The sequence below is a fragment of the Symphalangus syndactylus genome, chromosome 11, assembly GCF_028878055.3.
Source record: "Symphalangus syndactylus isolate Jambi chromosome 11, NHGRI_mSymSyn1-v2.1_pri, whole genome shotgun sequence".
NCBI lineage: Eukaryota > Metazoa > Chordata > Mammalia > Primates > Hylobatidae > Symphalangus > Symphalangus syndactylus.
This window is the reverse complement of record NC_072433.2, coordinates 118,811,033-118,835,108: the sequence shown is the minus strand read 5'-3', so window position 1 is coordinate 118,835,108 and position 24,076 is coordinate 118,811,033. Positions and strand designations below refer to the sequence as shown.

At 39.5% G+C, this 24,076-nt stretch overlaps 1 protein-coding gene across 2 annotated transcripts in view; it reads left to right on the top strand.

Annotated features, from left to right (window-relative positions):
• Positions 1-24,076, top strand: part of MEIKIN (meiotic kinetochore factor) — a 147,955-nt gene that overhangs the window by 112,722 nt on the left and 11,157 nt on the right. For both annotated transcript variants that reach the window (XM_055299352.2, XM_055299351.2), the window contains one exon: positions 23,441-23,564. In XM_055299352.2, the coding sequence (XP_055155327.1) occupies positions 23,441-23,564 (124 nt within the window). The remainder of the gene's footprint in view (positions 1-23,440; positions 23,565-24,076) is intronic.

Below are 24,076 nucleotides of genomic sequence, written 5' to 3'. Positions count from 1 at the left end.
GCCCGCCTCGGCCTCCCAAATTGCTGGGATTACAAGCGTGAGCCACCGCACCTGGCGATGCAATTTTTATTTGTCAATTATACCTGAGAAAAGCTGGAAAAAATAAAATGGTGATTATAAATAAAATACAGTCGACACTTAGTACACCTCTCTTTCCAAACCAAAATATTTGCAGTCAGTTTTGTACAGCCATTATTAACATGTAAAACTGTTTTAGTATCCACTACCAGTTATCTTTCATCACAGCTCTCTCATTTTTTAGTTGTTAACTTTTACTTATTTCTTAGGTAGGTAGAGTGTGTCTGAAGACAAGGTTTTCATGAAGAATGCAGTGATTAATTTTTGGAGTTTTTATTATCTGAGAATATCTTTGTGTAGAAACAAAGGAAAGATAAACATTTTACAAACATTTTCCTCTTAGAACTTGGTAGACCTTAATTTATTGCTATATTTCAGAGGTTTATTTGGTTACTAATATGGTTTGGCTGTGTCCCCACCCAAATCTCAACTTGAATTGTATGTCCCAGAATTCCCATATGTTGTCTGGGAGGGACCCAGTGGGAGGTAATTGAATCATGAGGGCTTGTCTTTCCCATGCTATTCTCGTGATAGTGAATAAGCCTCAGATCTGATGGGTTTATCAGGGGGTTCCACGTTTGCTTCTTCCTCATTTTCTCTCGCTGCTGCCATGTAAGAAGTGCCTTTTACCTCCTGTCATGATTCTGAGACCTCCCAAGCCATGTGGAACTGTTAGTCCAATTAAACCGAAAATGTGGAAGCAACTTTGGAACTGGGTATCAGGCAGAGGTTGGAACAGTTTTGAGGGCTCAGAAGAAGACAGGAAAATGTGGGAAAGTTTGGAACCTTCTAGAGACTTGTTGAATGGCTTTGACAAAAATGTTGATCACAATATAAACAATAAGGTCCAGGCTGAGGTGGTCTCAGATGGAGATGAGGAACTTAGGAACTAGAGCAAAGGTGACTCTTGTTATGTTTTAGCAAATTAGCAAGGAGACTGGCAGCATTTTGCCCCTACCCTAGAGATTTATGGAACTTTGAACTTGAGAGAGATGATTTAGGGTATCTGGCAGAAGAAATTTCTAAGCAGCAAAGCGTTCAGGAGATGACTTGGGTGCTATTAAAAGCATTCTGTTTTAAAAGAGAAACAGGGCATAAAAGTTTGAAAATTTTGCAGCCTTAACAGTTTGAGAGAAAGGAAAATCCCATTCTCTGAGGAGAAATTCAAGCTGGCTGCAGAAATTTGCATAAGTAATGAGGATTCAAATGTTAATCCCCAAGACAATGGGGAAAATGTCTCCAGGGCATGTCGGAGGTCTTCATGGCAGCCCCTCCCATCACAGGCCTGGAGGCCTACGAGGAAAAAGTGGTTTTCTGGGCCAGGCCCAGGATCCCCCCTGTGCTGTATGCAGCCTAGAGACTTGGTACCCTGCATCCTAGCCGCTCTAGCTCTGGCTGAAAGGGGTGAATGCAGAGCTTGGGCCATGGCTTCAGATGATGCAAGCCTCAAGCTTGGCAGCTTCCACATGGTATTGAGCCTGTGGGTGCACAGAAGTCAAGAATTGAGGTTTGGGAACCTCCTCTTAGATTTAAAAAGATATATGGAAATGCCTGGATGCCCCGACAGAATTTTGCTGCAAGGGTGGGGTTCTCACTGCTAGGGCAGTGCAGAAGGGAAATGTGGGGTTGGAGTCCCCACACAAAGTCCCTGCTGAGGCACTGCCTACTGGAGCTGTGAGAAAAGGGCCACTGTCCTCCAGACCTCAGAACGGTAGATCCACTGGCAGCTTGCACCGTGCACCTGGAAAAGCCACAGACTCTCAACACCAGCCCATGAAAGCAGCCAGGAGGAAGGTTGTACCCTGCAAAGCCACAGGGGTGGAGCTGCCCAAGACCATGAGAACCCACCTTTTGCATCAGTGTGACCTGGATGTGAGACCTGGAGTCAAAAAAAGATCATTTTGAAGCTTTAAAATCTGACTGCCCTGATGGATTTCAGACTTGCATGGGCCCTGTAACCCCTTTGTTTTGGCCAATTTCTCCCATTTAGAATGGCTGTATTTACCCAATACCTGTACCCCCATTGTATCTAGGAAGTAACTAGTCGCTTTTGATTTTACAGGCTCATAGGCGGAAGGGACTTGCCTTGTCTCAGATGAGACTTTGGACTGTGGACTTTTGGCTGAAATGAGTTAAGACTTTGGGGGACTGTTGGGAAGGCATGATTGGCTTTGAAATGTGAGGACATGAGATTTGGAGGGGCCAGGGGTGGAATGATATGGTTTGGCTGTGTCCCCACCCAAATCTTGAATTGTATCTCCCAGAATTCTCATGTGTTGTGGGAGGGACCCAGGGGGAGGTAATTGAATCATGGGGGCCAGTCTTTCCTATGCTGTTCTTGTGATAGTGAATAAGCCTCACGAGATCTGATGGGTTTATCAGGGGTTTCTGCATTTGTTTTCTTCCTCATTTTCTCTTGCTGTCACCATGTAAGAAGTGCCTTTCACCTCCTGCCATGATTCTGAGGCCTCCCCAGCCATGTGGCACTGTAAGTCCAGTTAAACCTCTTTTTCTTCCCAGTCTTGGGTATGTCTTTATCAGCAGCGTGAAAACAGACTAATACGGTTACAATCACAAAAAAACCCAAATAGTATAAGCCAAAAATAAAAAGTGTAGAAGGAGGATTTATTGACTTCCTGATTGATTGATTGAGGCACGGTGTGGCTGTGTCACCCAGGCTGAAATACAGTGGTGTGATATAGTTCACAGTAATCTCAAACTCCTGGGCTTAAGCAGTCCTCCCACTTCAGCCTCCTGAGTAGCTAGGACTACAAGCATGTGGCACCATGACTGGCTAATTTTAAATTTTTTTTGTTGTTGTTGAGACAGCAGTCTTACTTTGTTGCCCAGACTGGTCTCAAACTCCTGACTTCAAGCAGTCCTACTGCCTTGGCCTCCCAAAGTGTTGGAATTATAGGCGTGAGCCACCATGCCTGGCCAAAAGAGGATTTATTGACTCATATAAATGGGAAGGAGAGAGGAGAGTGTTGAATCCAAACTTTAGTGGATCTTGTTAGAAAGTCCTCTTCAACTCACGCCTGTAATCCCAGCACTTTGGGAGGCCAAGGCAGGTGGATCACCAAAGGTCAGGAGTTCAAGACCAGCCTGGCCAACATGGCGAAACCCTGTCTCTTCTAAAAATAACAAAAATTAGCCAAGTGCAATGGCGCACACCTATAGTCCCAGCTACTTGGGAGGCTGAGGCAGGAGAATAACTTGAACCCAGGAGGCAGAGGTTGCAATGAGCTGAGATCATGCCATTGCACTCCAGCCTGGGTGACAGAGGGAGACTCTGTCTGAAAAAAATAAAACCAAAGTCCTCCTCAGACTTGTAGGTTTTGTTTGTTCTTGTTTTTAAAATCTTAACCTATCTTTGATTGGCTTAATTTTCTTGGGCTTCCACTCAAGAAACAGACTTCCACCCATCTCTTGTGGCTTACTTTATCACAGTCTAGATTGAAGGGGAGAGGTTTCTTTCTAGGTGTGTATGTTTTTCAGTTCTGGTTAAGGGCTCCAGTTAGCTTTGACTGTTTGACATGCCTACATTTTGGACCAATTGTCATTGCCAGGGAAATGGTAAACTATAATTGGCTAATCCTGGGTCACTTGCTTACTTCTGTGGTCAGGTGACAAAGTTTATAACCAAAAGGAAGATGAGAATCTTGCTGAACAGATATTTTTCTTTTGAAAATGTGTTAAACTCATTTTCTGTTATATCTCCAATCATTGCCTAGTTTCATTTACTTTCTTTTGTAATGCAAATAGTCTTTAAGGTTTTTTTTGTTTTTTTTGTTTTCTTGTTCATAAATCTTTTTCTTTCAGACAGTATCTCACTCTGTTGCCCAGGCTGGAGTGCGGTGGCATGATAATGGCTCACTGTAGCCTTGACCTCCCAGGCTCAATTGATCCTCTCACCTCAGCCTCCCAAGTAGCTGAGACTACAGGCATGTATCAGCACACCTGGATAATTTTTGTATGTGTTTTTTTTTTTTTTATTGTAGAGATGGGGTATCACCACATTGCCTAGGCTGATCTCAAAGTCCTGCGATCAAGCGATCTGCTCACCTCAGCCTCTCAAAGGGCTGGTATTATAGGCATGAGTCACTGTGCTCAGTCTCATAAATCTTAAAATCAGTGGAGATTCTACCCAATTTATGGCATATGGTAAACTGTGACCACTTTTGTGTTGTGTTTCTCCTAGAGTAAATTATTATCTTGTTTACTTCTTATGTTAATGCTTTAAAGATGCTGTAACAAAGAACCACAAACTAGGTGGCTTCTTAAAACAACAGAAATCTATTCTCTCATTTCCTGAGGCCAGAAGTCTGAAATCAAGGGGTTGGCAGGGCCATGCTTCCTCCACAGCCATTAGGGGAGGCACTTTCTTCTATCTTCTGTTAAACTCAGGCATTTCTTGGCTTGTGGGGCAGCATAACTCCAATATCTATCTCCCATCTTCACATGACGGTCTTCCCCCTTTGTCTTTGTGATCTTAACTTGATTAAGTTTGCAGAGACCCTGTATCCAAATACGGTCACCTTCACAAGTACTGGGGGTTAGGACTTCAACATATTTTTTGGGAGGAGAACACAATTCAATCCGTAACACTTGTTTTTTTATTTTTCTGTTTAGTCCGTCCTAAACTCTTTGCCGATTGCCTATATTGCCTCTCTAGATCTTCAGATTCACCAAATTTACCACAAATTTCAATTTACTAAGGAAGTCTCTCCTAGAGCATTCTTACCTGTTCTTCCATAGGGTGCTATTGCCTTCTGTGCCCCATCCTAGGATCTCCTTGTACCATCATCCTGGGAACTCCTTTGCCAATCTTCTGTTTTCTCCATCCCATGGCTTTCTCTTTTTGCCTTAGTTTAGGAGCTAATCTTCCATTGGCTTCCTATGAAAGGGTACATACTATAGAAATTGTTTGAGACTTTTCATGACCGAAAATGTTTTTATTTCATCTTCATATTTGATTATTTAAGTTGGCTAGAATTTTAGGTGGAAATAATTTTCTTTATAATTTTTTCAGTATAACTTTATTATAGTTCTAGCTTCCAGTGTTTCTTTGAGAAGCCGTGTTGATTTCTACTCCATTATAATGATAAATTATTTCTCTGTGGAAGCTAGAGGGATCTTCTCCTTGTCCCTTGTATTCTGAAATTTTATGATGATGTGCTTCAGTGGTTTCTGCTTTTATTTTTATTGACTTTTTCCTTCTATTTTCTTTCAGCTTATTTTATACATTGCTTAGTACTGGATTAGCTTTATCCAACAAGTTTGATAGGTTATAATTTCAGTATTATTTGGCTTTATGTAGTCTTAAATTCCCTTATGACTTTTCATTTGACCCAGGAGTTCCTTAGAAATATGGATTTTAGAAATTGTGAGTGCGTGAAGACCTTTAACATATATTTGTTGTTCACTTCCAACTTAATTACATCATGGTCAGAGAAAGTGTTGCATACCTGGTATGGATTCTTCGAAACGTGCTTTAATATGAGTCTTTTCCTATGTAATGTGGTAGAACGTGGTGGATCCTTTTAATTTGGAAAAATAAGCACTTTGGTTTGGGGAAATTTTAAAAATCATTTTATTGATAATCTCTACTTCTTTCTTTTTTTGAGCATCTGTTATATGGAGATTGGGCTTCCTGTATTGGCCTTCTCATCTTCCTATCTTCTTCTAAAAATCTTTTGTCATTTTGTTCTATTCTCTGGAAGATTTCCTCAATCTTATCTTCCAAATCTTATATTAGGCCAGGCACAGTGGCAGCACTTTGGGAAGCCAAAGGCAGGCAAATTGCTTGAGCTCAGGAGTTCAAGACCAGCCTGGGCAACATGGTGAAATCCCCTCTCTAAAAAAAATACAAAAATTAGCCGGGCATGATGGTGTGTGCCTATAGTCCCAGCTACTCAGGAGGCTGAGGTGGGAGGTTGACTTGAACCCGGGGTGGGGCAGAGATTGCAGTGAGCCAAGATCATGAGATCATGCCACTGCTTTCCAGCCTGGGCAACAGAGCCAGATGTGTCTCAAAACAAATCTTATATTAAAGCTTTTGTACTATGCAATAATATTTTTAATGTACATGAACTCTTTTTTGTTCTCTGGGTACTTCACTATTTCATGGTTACTACATCTTCTAATCTTGATTTTTTTTTTTTTTTTTTTTTTGAGACAGGGTCTTGTTCTGTCACCCAGGCTGGAGTGCAGTGGCATGTTGACGGCCTCAAACTCCTGGGCTCAAGTGATCCTCCCACCTGAGCCGGGACCACAATCGTGGTCCTCAGCTGGGACCACGATTGTGGGACCACAACCTCCCACCTCAGCTGAGACCACAATCGTGCACCACCATGCCTGGCAAATTATTTTGAAATTTATTGATAGATGCAATAGAGCCTAATACATGGTCAGTTTTTATTATATGTTGCATGTGTTTGAAAGTAATTTAACTTAAATTGTTTTTGTTGCATGTGTTTGAAAGTTTATTCTGTAATTGTTGATAGGTAAATTCTCCATGTGTCAATTAAATAAAACTTGTTAATTCTGTTTTCCAATATTCTTCTACCTTTCCTAATAGCTTATCATTTAAGCCATCAATAACATGGAGGAATGTGTTGAAATTAGCCACTATTACAAAGGTAGATTTATTACTTTCTTCCTATAGATCTATAAATTTTTTTTCTTCCTTCTTTTATCATTATTATACTTTAAGTTTTAGGGTACATGTGCACAACGTACAGGTTTGTTACATATGTATACATGTGCCATGTTGGTGTGCTGCACCCATTAACTCGTCATTTAGCCTTAGGTATCTCTCCTAATGTTGTCCCTCCCCCATCCCCCCACCCCACAACAGTCCCCGGTGTGTGATGTTCCCCTTCCTGTGTCCATGTGTTCTCATTGTTCAATTCCCACCTATGAGTGAGAACATGCGGTGTTTGGTTTTTTGTCCTTGCGATAGTTTGCCGAGAATGATGGTTTCCAGCTTCATCCATGTCCCTACAAAGGACATGAACTCATCCTTTTTTATGGCTGCATAGTATTCCATGGTGTGTATGTGCCACATTTTCTTAATCCACTCTATCATTGTTGGACATTTGGGTTGGTTCCAAGGCTTTGCTATTGTGAATAGTGCCACAGTAGACATACGTGTGCATGTGTCTTTATAGCAGCACGATTTATAGTCCTTTGGGTATATACCCAGTAATGGGATGGCTGGGTCAAATGGTATTTCTAGTTCTAGATCCCTGAGGAATCACCACACCGACTTCCGCAATGGTTGAACTTGTTTACAGTCACACCAACAGTGTAAAAGTGTTCCTATTTCTCCACATCCTCTCCAGCACCTGTTGTTTCTTGACTTTTTAATGATGGCTAGTCTAACTGGGTGAGATGGTATCTCATTGTGGTTTTGATTTGCATTTCTCTGATGACCAGTGATGATGAGCATTTTTTCATGTGTTTTTTGGTTGCATAAATGTCTTCTTTTGAGAAGTGTCTGTTCATATCCTTTGCCCACTTTTTGATGGGATTGTTTGTTTTTTTCTTGTAAATTTGTTTGAGTTCATTGTAGATTCTGGATATTAGCTCTTCGTTAGATGAGTAGGTTGCAGAAATGTTTTCCCATTCTGTAGGTTCCCTGTTCTCTCTGATGGTGGTTTCCTTTTGCTGTGCAGAAGCTCTTTAATTTAATTAGATCCCATTTGTCAATGTTGGCTTTTGTTGCCGTTGCTTTTGGTGTTTTAGACATGAAGTCCTTGCCCATGCCTATGTCCTGAATGGTATTGCCTAGGTTTTCTTCTAGGGTTTTTATGGTTTTAGGTCTAACATGTAAGTCCTTAATCCATCTTGAATTAATTTTTGTATAAGGTATAAGGAAGGGATCCAGTTTCAGCTTTCTACATATGGCTAGCCAGTTTTCCCAGCACCATTTATTAAATAGGGAATCCTTTCCCCATTGCTTGTTTTTGTCAGGTTTGTCAAAGATCAGATAGTTGTAGATATGTGGCATTATTTCTGAAGGCTCTGTTCTGTTCCATTGATCTATCTCTCTGTTTTGGTACCAGTGCCATGCTGTTTTGGTTACTGTAGCCTTGTAGTATAGTTTGAAGTCAGGTAGTGTGATGCCTCCAGCTTTGTTCTTTTGGCTTAGGATTGACTTGGCAATGCGGGCTCTTTTTTGGTTCCATACAAACTTTAAAGTAGTTATTTCCACTTCTGTGAAGAAAGTCATTGGTAGCTTGATGGGGATGGCATTGAATCTATACATTACCTTGGGCAGTATGGCCATTTTCACGATATTGATTCTTCCTACCCATGAGCATGGAATGTTCTTCCATTTGTTTGTATCCTCTTTTATTTCACTGAGCAGTGGTTTGTAGTTCTCTTTGAAGAGGTCCTTCACATCCCTTGTAAGTTGGATTCCTAGGCATTTTATTCTCTTTGAAGCAATTGTGAATGGGAGTTCACTCATGATTTGGCTCTCTGTTTGTCTGTTATTGGTGTATAAGAATGCTTATGATTTTTGCACATTGATTTTGTATCCTGAGACTTTGCTGAAGTTGCTTATCAGCTGAAGGAGATTTTGGGCTGAGACAATGGGGTTTTCTAGATATACAGTCATGTCATCTGCAAACAGGGACAAGTTGACTTTCTCTTTTCCTAATTGAATGCCCTTTATTTCCTTCTCCTGCCTGATTGCCCTGGCCAGAACTTCCAACACTATGTTGAATAGGAGTGGTGAGAGAGGGCATCCCTGTCTTGTGCCAGTTTTCAAAGGGAATGCTTCCAATTTTTGTCCATTCAGTATGATATTGGCTGTGGGTTTGTCATAGATAGCTCTTATTATTTTGAGATACATCCCATCAATACCTAATTTATTGAGAGTTTTTAGCATGAAGGGTTGTTGAATTTTGTCAAAGGTCTTTTCTGCATCTATTAAGATAAACATGTGGTTTTTGTCTTTGGTTCTGTTTATATGCTGGATTATGTTTATTGATTTTCATATGTTGAACCAGCCTTGCATCCCAGGGATGAAGCCCACTTGATCATGGTGGGTAAGCTTTTTGATGTGTTGCAGGATTCGGTTTGCCAGTATTTTATTGAGTATTTTTGCATTGATGTGCATCAAGGATATTGGTCTAAAATTCTCTTTTTTGGTTGTGTCTCTGCCAGGCTTTGGTATCAGGACGATGCTGGCCTCATAAAATGAGTTAGGGAGGATTCCCTCTTTTTCTATTGATTGGAATAGTTTCAGAAGGAATGGTACCAGCTCCTCCTTGTACCTCTGGTAGAATTCGGCTGTGAATCCATCTGGTCCTGGACTTTTTTTGGTTGGTAAGCTATTATTGCCTCAATTTCAGAGCCTGTTATTGGTCTATTCAGAGATTCAACTTCTTCCTGGTTGAGTCATCGGAGAGTGTATGTGTCGAGGAATTTATCCATTTCTTCTGGATTTTCCAGTTTATTTGCATAGAGGTGTTTATAGTATTCTCTGATGGTAGCTTGTATTTCTGTGGGATCAGTGGTGATATCCCCTTTGTCATTTTTTATTGCGTCTATTTGATTCTTCTCTCTTTTCTTCTTTATTAGTCTTGCTAGTGGTCTATCAATTTTGTTGATCTTTTCAAAAAACCAGCTCCTGGATTCATTGATTTTTTCAAGGGTTTTTTGTGTCTCTATTTCCTTCAGTTCTGCTCTGATCTTAGTTATTTCTTGCCTTCTGCTAGCTTTTGAATGTGTTTGCTCTTGCTTCTCTAGTTCTTCTAATTGTGATGTTAGGGTGTCAGTTTTAGATCTTTCCTGCTTTGTCTTGTGGGCATTTAGTGCTATAAATTTCCCTTTACACACTGCTTTGAATGTGTCCCAGAGATTCTTGTATGTTGTGTCTTTGTTCTCATTGGTTTCAAAGAACATCTTTATTTCTGCCTTCATTTCCTTATGTACCCAGTAGTCATTCAGGAGCACGTTGTTCAGTTTCCTTGTAGTTGAGTGGTTTTGAGTGAGTTTCTTAATCCTGAGTTCTAGTTTGATTGCACTGTGGTCTGAGAGACAGTTTGTTATAATTTCTGTTCTTTTACATTTGCTGAGGAGAGCTTTACTTCCAACTGTGTGGTCAATTTTGGAATAGGTGTGGTGTTTGGAGGAAGATCTACCAAGCAAATGGAAAACAAAAAAAGGCAGGGGTTGCAATCCTAGTCTCGGATAAAACAGACTTTAAACCAACAAAGATCGAAAGAGACAAAGGAAGCCATTACATAATGGTAAAGGGATTGATTCAACAAGAAGAACTAAGTATCCTAAATATATATGCACCCAGTACAGGAGCACCCAGATTCATGAAGCAAGTCCTTTGTGACCTAAAGTGACTTTGACTCCCACACAATAATAATGGGAGACTTTCACACCCCACTGTCAACATTAGACAGATCAACGAGACAGAAAGTTAACAACGATATGCAGGAATTGAACTCAGCTCTGCACCAAGCGGACCTAATAGACATCTACAGAATTCTCCACCCCAAATCAATAGATCTATAAATTTTTGCTTTATGTATTTTAAAGCTTTTTTATTTATTCAATGCATGTTTATGATTGTTATGTTTTTCTGGTGAACTGAACCTGTTTTCATTCTTTAGCAAGCCTTTCTGTTTCTAATAATGTTTTCTTTTGTCTTGAATTCTGTTTTGTCTGCTATATAGTTATCTCGCTTTTCTTTACATATTTCCTTAGTATATCTTTTTCTACCCTTTTATTTTCAACCTTCTTATGGCCTTATGTTTATGGTATGTCTCTTATAAATAGCTTTCCAGTCTGACAAGCTCTGTCTTTTAACTTTCAAATTTAGTCCCTTTATATGTACTGTTATTATTGATACATTTGGACTTGTTTCTGTGATCATAATTATTCCTTTTATCCAGTTTTTTTGTATACCTCCCTTTTCTTCTTAACAATTTTTGATTCATTGAAAAAACAATTTTGGCTGCTCATGATGGCTCACACTTGTAATCTCAGCAGTTTGGGAGGCTAAAACTGGAGGATTGCTTGAGGCCAGGAGTTCAAAACCAGCCTGGTCAACATAGACAGACCCTGTCTCTACAAAAGGAAAAATAATTAGCCAGGCATTGTGGCACATGCCTGTAGTCCTAGCTACTCAGAAGGATCAGATGGGAGGATCACTTGAGCCCAGGAGTTTGAGGCTGCAGTAAGCCATGATTGTGTCATTCTAACCTGGGCAACACAGTGAAACTCTTAAAAATTAAAAAAAAAAAGTTAACTTTTTCCATTTCACTTCTTTCCCCTACTGATTTGAAACTAATGCTTTCTATTTTGTTTGTTATCATTGTATTAGTCCGTTCTCACACTGCTATAAGGATACTACCTGAGACCAGGTAATTTATAAAGGAAAGAGGTTTAGTTGACTCACTGTTCTGCCTGTCTGGGGAGGCCTTAGGAAACTTACAATCATGGTGGAAGGCAAAGTGGAAGTAGGTACCTTCTTCACAAGGTGGCAGGAAAGAGAGAGCGCAGGGGAAGTGCCAGACACTTATCAACCTAATCTCATGAGAACTCACTCACTATCACAAGAACAGCATGGGGGAAACTGCCTCCAGGATCCAGTCACCTCTCACTAGGTCCCTCTTCCAACATGGGATTATAATTTAGGTTATAATTCAAGATTTGGGTGGGACACAGATCCAAACCCTATCAATCATGGCTACTGTTGAAATTTTACGAGGTATATTTAAGTTAGTAATGTCTAAAAGTAAACAACTCAACTTTGTTGGCAAAAAATATAAGAACCTTACAATACTTTTAAGTTCAATCACCCACTCCCAACTTACATATTTTTATTTTACAGTATTTTGGTTCTGTCTTTTCTTTAACCCCAAATTATAATAATCAGCATTATTGCTATTATTTGGGCAATGTTTGTGTATATTACATATATTTAAATTTGCTAACCTTTTATTCTTGCCTCTTAGGACAATCATCTCAGATCATTTTTCTTCATTTTGAAATTCACCATTTAGGCCAGGCACAGTGACTCATGCCTGTAATCCCAGCACTTTGGGAGGCCAAGGTGGGAGGATTGCTTGAGCCCAGGAGTCCAAGACCAGCCTAAGCAATATAGCGAGATCCCAGCTGTAGTAAAGAAAAAAAAAAAAAAAAGCAAGAAAAAATCACCATTTAGATTAGTTTGTTTAGTGAAGGTCTTTGGTGGTAGATTGTGTTAGATTTAAAACAATGCCTTTAATTTGACTTTATTCTTGAAAGGTAGTTTTTCTTGGTACACATTTCTAAGTTGACAGTCATTTTCTCTCTGCTCTTTGATGGTGTCATTCCACTGTCTTTTGATTTACATGTGGCAGTTACAGTTGTCCTAATAGTATAATTGTCATTGCCTTGTAAAGTATATGTATGCAGGAAAGGGTTAACTCAGCAGGCTTGCACATTCCCAAGGTCCTTAGGACTGTCCTGTGGCCAGGCTCCTGGGAGATAACCTCTGAGTCTTGGAGTATTCTGCCTCTTAGGAATGTCTGTATGCCTGAGGTCTTGGGCCTTGCCAGATAGTTTATACAAACAATGTGGTTTATGGTAAATACTTGTTTTTGATGCCCAAGGCTTTGCTCCACACTGTGTCTTTTTGACCTCTGGGGGCTGGGTAGCTGAGGTCTGTCACGAAGGAACTACATGCCTGTGTGACTGACCACAAATAGAAACCCTGACCTCAAGGCTCACTGAGCTTTCCCTTTGCACATGGGAGAATTAAGTGCTGATCATGTGACTCCACTGGAGGACAACTGCTCCTTGTCTTGGCCCTATGTCTTTTCCCTTTGCCAATTTTAATCTGTATCCTTTTGCTGTAATAAACTGTAACCCTGAGTATAACAGCTTTTCTGAATCCTATGAGTCCTAGCAAATCACTGAGCCTGAGGGTGGTCTTGGGGCCTGACACATATATCTTTTCTTTCTGGATTTTGTTAAGGTCTCTTTGTTTGGGGTGTGCTATAATTTTACTGGAATGTGTACATAAGTGGATGATAAGGATTATTATTTTTTAAGACAGGGTCTCACTCTGTCACCCAGGCTGGAGTGCAGTGGTAAGATCATGGATCACCGTATCCTTGACCTCCTGGGTTCAAGTGATCCTCCCACCTTAGCCTCTTGAGTAGCTGGGACTACAGATGCATACCACCATGCCCAGCTTCTTCTTCTTCTTTTTTTTTTTTTTTTCAGTAAAATGAAGTCTCCCTATATTGCCCAGGTTGGTTTTGAACTCCTGGACTCAAGTGATCCTCTCACCTCAGCCTCTCAAAGTACTGGGTTTACAGCTATAAGCCACTGCACCTGGCTTGATTATTAATTTTGTTTGCTGTTCTTTGTAAATTCTAATTTTTCTTGGGATTGGGCTTCCTAAATCTGTGGATTCATGTCTTTCATTAATTTGGGAAAATTTTCAGCTATTATTTATTACATTCTCTCTGGAATGGTAATTATATGTTAGGATTTATTCTATTCTCCATATTGTTCAACCTCTGTTCAATATTTTTCATTTATTTGTTATAGTCTGGGCATTTTCTTTAGTAATTCTTTATCTATCTACTCTGCTTCTTAAGCCTTTCACTGAATTTTGTATTTCAAAAACTTTTTCATTTCAAGAAATTCTGGTTGTTTCTTTTTCAAATCTTCTTTCCATTCGTGGTTATTGTTTTGTTTTTTTGTTTTGTTTTGTTTTGTTTTGAGCCAGAATGTCTCTGTTACCTAGGCTGGAGTGCAGTAGTGGGATCGTATCTCACAGTAACCTTCAACTCTTGGGCTCAAGTGATTCTCCTCTCTCAGCCTCCTGAGTAGCTATGGCTACAGGTGTGGACCACCACGCCTGGCTAAGTTTTCTTTTCTTTTTTTTTTTTTTAGAGTCAAGTCTCACTATGCTGCCTAGGCTGGTCTTGAACTCCTGGCCTCAAGTGATCCTCCCACTTTGGCCTCCCAAAGTGCTGGGATTACAAGTGTGAGCCACCGCACCTGGCCTGCATTTTATTCCTGATAGTTTTTGGTTGCTTGTTCATCCTTGAGAGCCTGAGGCCTGAGGGAACTCACCACACTGGAGGGAAAGGCCATGGGCAAGGTCTAATGCTGTGCTGGCTTCAGGTCTGACCCAGCTTAGTCCCATTGGTGGTGGTCACAGGGGTGCTTGCATCACCATACCCTCAGTTCCAGGTGGCTCAGCAAAGAGAGATAGAGATTCCATTTGTTTAGGAGAAAGTAAGGGAAAAGAACAGGAGTCTCTGCCTAGGAATGCAGATAATTTTTCCAGATCTTATTCAACACTACCAAGGTGGTACTACCAAGGTGGTACTACCAAGGTGGTACTGCTACAAGTCTTATCCAACACTACCAAGGTGGTACTGCTACAAGTCTGCAAAAACCAGTGTTACTTGGCTTGGGGCCCAAGTCCCTTGGAATACTTAAGAAGCCTTCCCAAGAAGGACAGGCATAAACAAATCCAGACTGTAAAGACTACAGTAAATACCTAATTCTTGAATGCCCATACATTGATGAACATCTATAAGCAACAGCATCATCCAGGAGAACATGACCCCACCAGATCTAAATAAGGCACCAAGGACCAATCCTGGAGAACAGAGATATATGTCCTTTCAGACAGAGAATTCAAAATCATTGTTTTGAGGAAATTCAAAGAAATTCAAGATAAAATAGAGAAGGAATTTAGAATTCTATCAGATAAATTAGACAAAGGCACTCAAATACTTAAAAAGAATCAAGCAGAAATCCTGGAGTTGAAAACTGCAATTTGGCATACTTAAGAATGCATCAGAGTCTCTTAACAGCAGAACTGATCAAGCAGAAGAAAGAATTAGTGAGCTTAAGACTGGCTATTTGAAAAGACAGAGAGGAGACAAAAGAAGAAAGAATAAAGAATGAAGCACACCTATGAAATCTAGAAAATATCTTCAAAAGGGCCAACCCAAGAGTTATTGGCCTTAAAGAGGAGGTAGAGAAAGAGATAGGGGTAGAAAGTTTATTCAAAGGGATAATAACAGAGAACTTCCCAATCATAGAGAAAAATATGAATATCCAAGAACAAGAAGTTTGTAGAGCACCCAGCAGATTTAATCCGAAGATTACCTCAAGGCATTTAATAATCAAACTCTGAAAGGTCAAGGATAGAGAAAAGATCCTAAAAGCAGCAAGAAAAAAAGAAACAATGTAAAATGGAGCTCTAATACATCTGGCAGCAGACTTTACAGTAGAAACCTTACAGGCCAGGAGAGAGTGGCATGACATATTTAAAGTGCTGAAGGAAAACAACTTTTACCCTAAAATAGTATACCTGGCAAAAAAAAAAAAAAAAAAAAAATCCTTTAAGCATGAAGGAGAAATAGAGATCTCCATACACAAACAAAAGCTGAGGGATTTCAACAACACCAGACTTATCCTATAGGGAATGCTAAAGGGATTTCTTCATTCTGAAAGAAAAGGATGTTAATGAACAATAAGAAATCACCTAAAGGTAGAAAACTCACTGGTAATAGTAAGCACAGAGAAAAACAGAATAGTATAACATTGTTATCACAGTGTGTAAACTTCTCTTGACTTAAGTAGAAACACTAAACAGTGAACCAGTAAATCATAACTGCAACTTTTCAAGACATAGACAGTACAGTAAGACATAAAGAGAAAAAATGAAAAGTTAAAAAGCAAGAGGACAAAGTTATAGTTTTAATATTATTTTTGCATGTTTATGAAATCAGAGTTAAGTTGTCATCAGTTTAAAATAATTAGTTATAATATTTGCAAGCCTCATGGTAACCTCAAATCAAAAAATATACAACAGATACACAAAAAATAAAAAGCAAGAAATTGAAGTGTACTGCAAGAGCAAATCATCTTCACTAAAAGGAAGGCAGAAAGGAAGGAAAAAAGAAAGAGAAGACCGTCAGTCAACCAGAAAAAAAATAATAAAATGGCAGCAGTAAGTCCCTAACAATAACAACATTGAATGTAAATGGACTAAACTCTCCAATGAAAAGACATAGAGTGGCTGAATGGATTAAAAAAAAGAAAACAAGACCCAATGATCTGTTGCCTACAGGAAGCACACTTCAGCTGTAAAGATACACACAAAATGAAAATAAAGGGATGGAAAAAGATACTTTATCCCAATAGAAACCAAAAAAAAGCAGTAGCTATGCTTAGACAAAACAGATTTAAAGGCAAAAACTGTAAGAAAAGACAAAGCAGGTTATTATATAAAGATAAAGGGGTCAGTTCAGTAAGAGCATATAATGATTGTGAATACATACGCACCTAACACTGGAGCGCCCAGATATATAAAGCAAATATTAGTAGAGCTAAAGAGAGAGGCTGGGTGTGGTGGCTCATGTCTGTAATCCCAGCACTTTGGGGAGGCCAAAGTGGGAGGATCACTTGAGCCCAGGAGTTTGAGACCAGCCTGGGTAACAAAGTGAGACCCCATGTCTCCAAAAAAAAGAAAAAAAAAAAGCCAGGCATGGTGGCACCAGCTATACATGAGGCTGAAGTGGAAGGATTGCTTGATCCCAGGAGGTAAAGGCTGCAGTGAGCTGTGTTTGGACCACTGCATTCCACCCTGGGCAAAAGCAAAAGAGTAAATCTTGTCTCACAAAAAAAGGCAGACCTCAGTATAACAATAGCTAGAGACTTAAAGAGCCCATTTTCAGCATTGGACAGATCTCCCAGACAGAAAATCAACAAAGAAACATCAGACTTAATCTGCACTGTAGAACAAATGGACCTAATAGATATTTATAGAACATTTTATCCAGTGGCTTCAGAATACATATTTTTCTCCTCAACGCATGAATCATTCTCAAAGGACAGGCCATGTGTTGGGTCACAAAATGAGTCTTAAAACACAAAAAATTGAAACAATATCAAGCATCTACCCTGACCACAATGGAGTAAAACTTCAAATCAATAATGAGGAATTTTGGAAACTATATAAACACCTGGAATTTAAACAGTGTGCTCCTTAGTGACCAGTGGTCAATGAAAAATTAAGAAGGAAATTGAAAATATTATTGAAACAAATAATAATGGAGACACAACATTCCAAGACCTATGGGATACAGCAAAAGCAGTACTAATGGAAATTTAGAGCTGTAAGTGCCTACATCAGAAAAGAGGAAAAACTTCAAATAAACAATCTAATGACGCATCTTATAGAACTAGAAAAAGCAGGACCAAAGCAAACCCAAACTTAGTAGAAGAAAAGAAATAATAAAGACCAGCACAGAAATAAATGAATTTGAAGAAACATACAAAAGATCAACAAAACAAAAAGTTGGTATTTTGAAAAGATAAACAAAATTGACAAACCATTAGCCAGACTAAGAAAAAAAGAAGACCCAAGTAAATAAAATCAGAGATGAAGAAGGAACATTACAATGAATACTACAGAAATTAAAGGATCATTAGTGTCCACTATGAGCAACTACATGCCAATAATTTGGAAAATTTAGAAGAAATGGATAAATTTCTAGACACATAGAACCTACAAAGATTGAACCATCAATCAAAAACCTGTATAGACCAATATAAGTAATGTGATTGAAGCTGTAATAGTCTCCCAGTAAAGAAAAGCCCAGGACCTCATGGCTTTGCTGCTGAATTCTACCAAGCATTTGAAGAAGAACTATTACCAATCCTACTCAAACTGTTCTGAAAAATGGAGGAGGGAATACTTCCAAATTCATTCTGTGAGGCCAGAATTACCCTGATACCAAAACCAGAGAAAGACACATCAAAAAGACAAAATTATAAACCAGTATCTCTGATGAATATTGATGGAAAAATCCTGAACGAAATAGTAGTAAACCAAATTCAACAATACATTTAAAAGATCATTTATCAGCCAGGCACAGTGGTTCATGTCTGTAATCCCAGCACTTTGGGAGGCTAAGGCAGGCAGATCACCTGAGGTCAGGAGTTCGAGACCAGCCTGGCCAACATGCTGAAATCCTGTCTCTACTAAAAATACAAAAAAATTAGCCAGGCGTGGTGGCACATGCCTGTAATCCCATCTACTCAGGAGGCTGAGGCAGGGGAATCACTTGGACCTGGGAGGCAGAGGTTGCAGTGAGCTGAGAACACACCACTGTACTCCAGCCTGGGTGACGGAGACTCCATCTCAAAAAAAAAAAAAAAAACAAAAAAAACCATTTATCATGACAAAGTAGGTTTTATCCCAGGGATTCAAGGATGGTTAAGCATATGCAAATCAATTAATGTGATACATTGTGTCAACAGAATGAAGGACAAAATCCATATGATCAATTGAAGCTGAAAAAGCATGTGATAAAGTTTAATACCCCTTCATGATAAGAACACTCAAAAAACTGGGCATAGAAGGAACATATCTCAACATTGTAAGAGTTAAAAAAAGGAAAGAAACAAGAAAGGTAGCTTGCCAGTTAAGACAGGTTTATTTTAGAGAAAACAAACCTGAGAGGAGCCTTCTGGCTGAGTTAGGTCAGAGGCACACTCTCTTACAGACTAAGAGTTTTTAAGGATTCAGAGTAGGAGAGTTTATTAGAAGCTTAGACTGCTTCTGTGTCTCTTTGTTGTGCTTGCTTTTTTTTGATGGATTCTAGCTTCTAGCTCTGTCACCCAGGCTGGAAGTGAACCTCCACCTCAGGGGTTCAAGCAATTCTCTTGCCTCAGCCTCCAGAGTAGCTGGGATTTTAGGCACACACCACCATGCCTGGCTAATTTTTGTATTTTTAGTAGAGATGGGGTTTCACCATGTTGGCTAGGCTGGTCTTGAACTCCTGATGTCGACTAATCCTCCCACCTTGGCTTCTCAAAGTGTTGGGTTAACAGGCAGGAGCCACCATGACTGGCCTGTTGTGCTTATCTGGGAGGGAGAGTTGTGTGTCTGTTCCCATACATCTTTCTGCAGCTGCGGGCATACCCACCCACCCCCCGCCCCCACTCCCCGCCCCCAGTCTTTTAGCTTCCCTATCTTAGTGCACCTGCAGGGAAAGGAATGTGCCTATTAAGGCCCACTGTTTTGCTGGGGCCCATTGTATGAGGGTGAAGTTTGGCAGTTACCCAAAAGACTTTCCCCCCATCTCCCTTTGTGCCGGAGCTGTCTTATCTGTGTTTTACTGTCTGCTCTTTCTGGCTGCTTGTAGTTAGAAGAGAAATTATTTCCTTGAAATGCACGAGGCTAGAAAGGGAGCTGGAACTTAAAGTGGCAGTATTTGTCTGAGATGACGGTGCTTCTGCTCCATCAAACATAATAAAAGCCATACATGATAGACGCACAGCTAGTATCATACTGGATGAGAAAAAACTGAAAGCCTTTCTTTTTAAACCTGGAACAAGACAAGGATGCTCACTTTCACCAGTTATTCAACATAGTACTGGAAGTCCTAGCTAGAGTAGTTAGACAAGAGAAGGAAATAAAGGGCATCTGAATTGGAAAGGAAGAAGTTAAATTATCTTTGTTTGCAGATAATGTGATTTTATACTTGGAAAAACCTAAGAATTCCACTAAAAAGTTATTAGAACTGATAAATAAATTCAGGAAAGTTGCAGGATACAAAATCAACATACCAAAATGAGTAGCATTTCTATATGCCAACAGTGAACAATCTGAAAAAGAAATTTAAAAAGTAATCCCTTTTACAATAGCCACAGGTAAAATAAATACCTAGGAATTTACTTAACCAAAAAAGTGAAAGATCTGTACAGTGAAAACTATAAAACATGAAGGAAATTGGAGAGGACACCAAAAAAATGGAAATATATTTCATGTTCATAGATTGGAAGAGTCAATATCATAAAAATACCCATACTACTCAATGCAATGTACAAATTTAATGGAATTTCTATGAAAATACCAATGACATTCTTCACAGAAATAGGAAAAACAATTCTGAAACTTATATGCAGTCACAAAAGATCCAGAATAGCCAAAGCTATTGATATGGTTTGTCTCTGTGTTCCCACCCAAATCTCACCTTGAATTGTAGTAATTCCCACGTGTCAAAGGTGGGACCAGGTGGAGATAGTTGAATCATGAGGGCAGTTTCCTCCATGCTGTTCTCATGATAGTGAGTTTTCACAAGATCTGATGGTTTTATAAAGGGCTTCCCCCTTCACTTGGCACTTTTCTGTCTTCTGCCATCCTGTGAAGAGGTGTGCCTTTCACCATGATTGTAACTTTCCTGAGGCCTTCCCAGCCATGTGGAACTGTGAGTCAATTAAACCTCCTTCCTTTATAAATTACCTAATTTTGGATTTTTTTTTCATAGCAGTGTAAGAACAGACTAATAGAGCTATCCTGAGCAAAAAGAACAAAACTGGAGGAATGGCGTTACTTCAAGTTATACTACAGAGCTATGAAAACAACATGGTACTGGCATAAAAAGAGACACATAGACTAATGGAACCGAATAGGAAACCCAGAGAGAAATCCATCCATCTACAGCGAGCTCATTTTCCGTAATGGTAGCAAGGACATACATTGGGGAAAGACATTGTCTTCAGTAAATTATGCTGGGAAAACTGGATATCCATATGCAGAAGAATGAAAGTTGATCCTTACCTGTTACCTTATACAAAAATTAAAATGGAAACATTGAGGAAACACTCTAGGACATTTGGCAAATATTTACTGAATAATACCCCATTAGCACAGGCAACCAAAGCAAAAATAGACAAATAGGATCACATCATGTTAAAATGCTTCCGCACAGCAAAGTAAACAATCAATGTGAAGAGACAACCCACAGAATGGGAGAAAATATTTGCAAACTACCCATCTGGCAAGGGATTAATAACCAGGGGCTCAAACAATTCTAAAGGAAAAAGGGGCTTAAATATCTCTGTAGGAAAAAATCTAATAATCTAGTTCAAAAATGGGGAAAAGATTTTAGAAGATAATTCTCAAAAGGAGGCATACAAATTACTAAAAGGCATATGAAAAAGTGTTCAACATCACTGATCAGAGAAATGCAAATCAAAAGTACAATAAGATATGTCACCCCAGTTAAAATGGCTTTTATCCAAAACTCAGGCAATAACAGTTGCTAGTGAGGATGTGGAGAAAGGGAACCCTTATAAACTGTTGGTGGGAATGTCAATTAGTACAGCCACTATGGAGAACTGTTTGGAAGTTCCCCAAAAAACTAAAAATAGGCTGGCTACGGTGGCTCATCCCTGTAATCCCAGCACTTTGGGAGGTTGAGGTGGGCAGATCACAAGGTCAGGAATTCGAGACCAGCCTGGCCAACGTAGCGAAACCTCGTCTCTACTGATACTACAAAAATTAGCCAGGCATGGTGGTGCGCATTTGTAATCCCAGCTACTCGGTAGGCTGAGGCAGGAGAATTGCTTGAACTCGGTAGGTAGAGGTTGCAGTGAGCCAAGATCACACCACTGCACTCCAGCCTGGGCGACAGAGTGAGACTGTCTTGGGGAAACAAACAAACTAAAAATAGAGCTACCATATGATCCAGCAATCCCACTGCTGAGTATATACCCAAAAGAAAGGAAACCAGTATATCGGAGATATATCTGCACTCCCATGTTTGTTGCAGCACTGTTCACGATAGCCAAGATTTGAAAGCAACCTAAGTGTCCGTCAACAGATGAATGGATAAACAAAACGTGATACTTGTACACAATGGAGTACTATTCAGCCATGAAAAGAATGAGATCCTGTCATTTGCAACAACATGGATGGAACTGGGGGCCGTTATGTTAAGGGAAATAAGCCATGCACAGAAAGACTAACATCACTTGTTCTCACTTATTTGTGGGATCTAAAAATCAAAACAATTGAACTCGTGGAGATAGAGAATAGAAGGATGGTTACCAGACATTGGGAAAGATAGCTGGATGCTCGGGGTTGGGGTTGGTTGGGGGAGGTGGGGATGGTTAATGAGTACAAAACAATAGAAAGAATGAAGAAGACCTAGCATTTGCTGGCCCTATAGGAAATTGTCTTATGTACACAGGAAATTCAGTTATGAATTATATTCTAAGAGTTCTTGCACAAAGTGGAAACAGTAAAATTATAAAAGTCTGGTATTTAAAATTGTACATTTAAAAATAACTAATTGGATTGTTTGTAATGCAAAGGATAAATGCTTGAGGATGCGGATAGCCGATTTTCCATAGATGTGATTATTATGCACAGCATGTGTGTACCAAAACATCTAATGTACTGCATAAGTATATATACCTACTATGTACTTACAAAAGTTAAAAAGATTTTTTTAAATTCACCTAAGAAGTTTCTGGCCAGGTACGGTGGCTCACTCCTGTAATCCCAGCATTTTGGGAGGCTGAGGCGGGCAGATCACCTGAGGTCAGAAGTTACAGACCAGCCTGGCCAACATGGTGAAACACTGTCTCTACTAAAACCACAAAAATTAGCCGGATGTAGTGGCGCATGCCTGTAGTTTCAGCTACTTGGGAGTCTGAGGTATGAAAATCACTTGAACTTGGGAGGCAGGGGTTGCTTTGAGCCGAGATCAAAGCTGTTGCACTCCAGCCCGGGCAACAGAATGAGACCCTGTCTCAAAAAAAAAAAAAATACATAAGAAGTTTCTATATAGACTTTATTTAAAATAACAGAAGCCCTGGATAAATACATCTCGGCTTCTGAATTCTAAAAAACAAGATACGTCACTTCTGAAAGATATGGCATTTCTTTCCTTCCTTTCCCCCCTCCCCCTCCCTCCTTGTCCCCCTCTCCCTCCTCCTCTCCCTCCCCCTCTCCCTCCCCCTCTGCCTCTGCCTCCACCTCTGCCTCTGCCTCAGGGAATCCTCCTGCATTGGCCTCCCAGGGTATTGGAATTACAGGCGTGAGCCACTGTGCCCAGCCAGTATTTTTTTATTCCGGAGACTATCTGCCTGACGGGAAATTGTCAACATTACCTGAGGTGAAAAATCAAGGAATTTAGTGTTTAACTCAGTTAAATTTAAATTTGGGTTTTATTTCAGTAAATCATGCAAACTTTCTCTCCCACTTCAGCATGCTTGAATCTCAGCTCTACCATTACTTACTCCCTATCCTTAAGGAAGTCAATCTCTCTGAAACTGTTTTCTCATTTATAAAATGGAGATAATATAATCTGCCTTGCTTGGTTCTTGTGAATATTAAATGAACATATGTTTTAAAACCAATTACTGTTAGAAGTGGAGTAAGCATTTAATAAATGCTTGCTGTTATTAATATCTAAGAAATACAGATATTAAGACTAGTTGCTTTTGAAATAAAGCAACATACAAATGTAGTATTTGGAGGAATTATGCAATATCTGCTTTTTTTCTTTTCCAGTTTCCGGCAAATGCATCAGAAATATGTTGTATTATTAGAACATCACCAAGAACTAGACAAGTGAAAAATAAACGTGTTATTGAAAAGAAGAAGAAATATTCTCTTCCTAAGGATATCCCTCAAGGTACTGTAGTATGAATGCAGAGCATACTTTTTGGATGATATAAAACATTTTTTTCATTAAAAATGCCTTATGTACACAGGAAATTCAGTTATAAATTGTATTCTAAGAGTTCTTGCACAAAGTGGAAATGGTAAAATTATAAAAGCCTAGTCAGGGGTGGACTCAGTGGCTCATGCCTATAATCCCAGCACTTTGGATAGCTCAGGCAGGAGGATCAGTTGAGCCTAGGAGTTCAAGGTTATGGTGAGCTATCATCAGGTCACTGCACTCCAGCCTGAGTGACAGAGGGAAACCCTGTCTCTTCATTAAGAAAAAAAAAAAGTGTGGTCAGATTTCAGAACCAGAGTAAAATAATTTCTTTAAAGACAGATACTTTATCTTTTGAAAAATTAGTGTATGACACTGATGTAAAATCTATCCAGGATACTTCCTCTTATAATTATGTGAAATTTAGTATTGTTTTGGTTTCAATTTTAGTAGCATTCCTTTTAGAGATGTGGAGATGTTTTTGC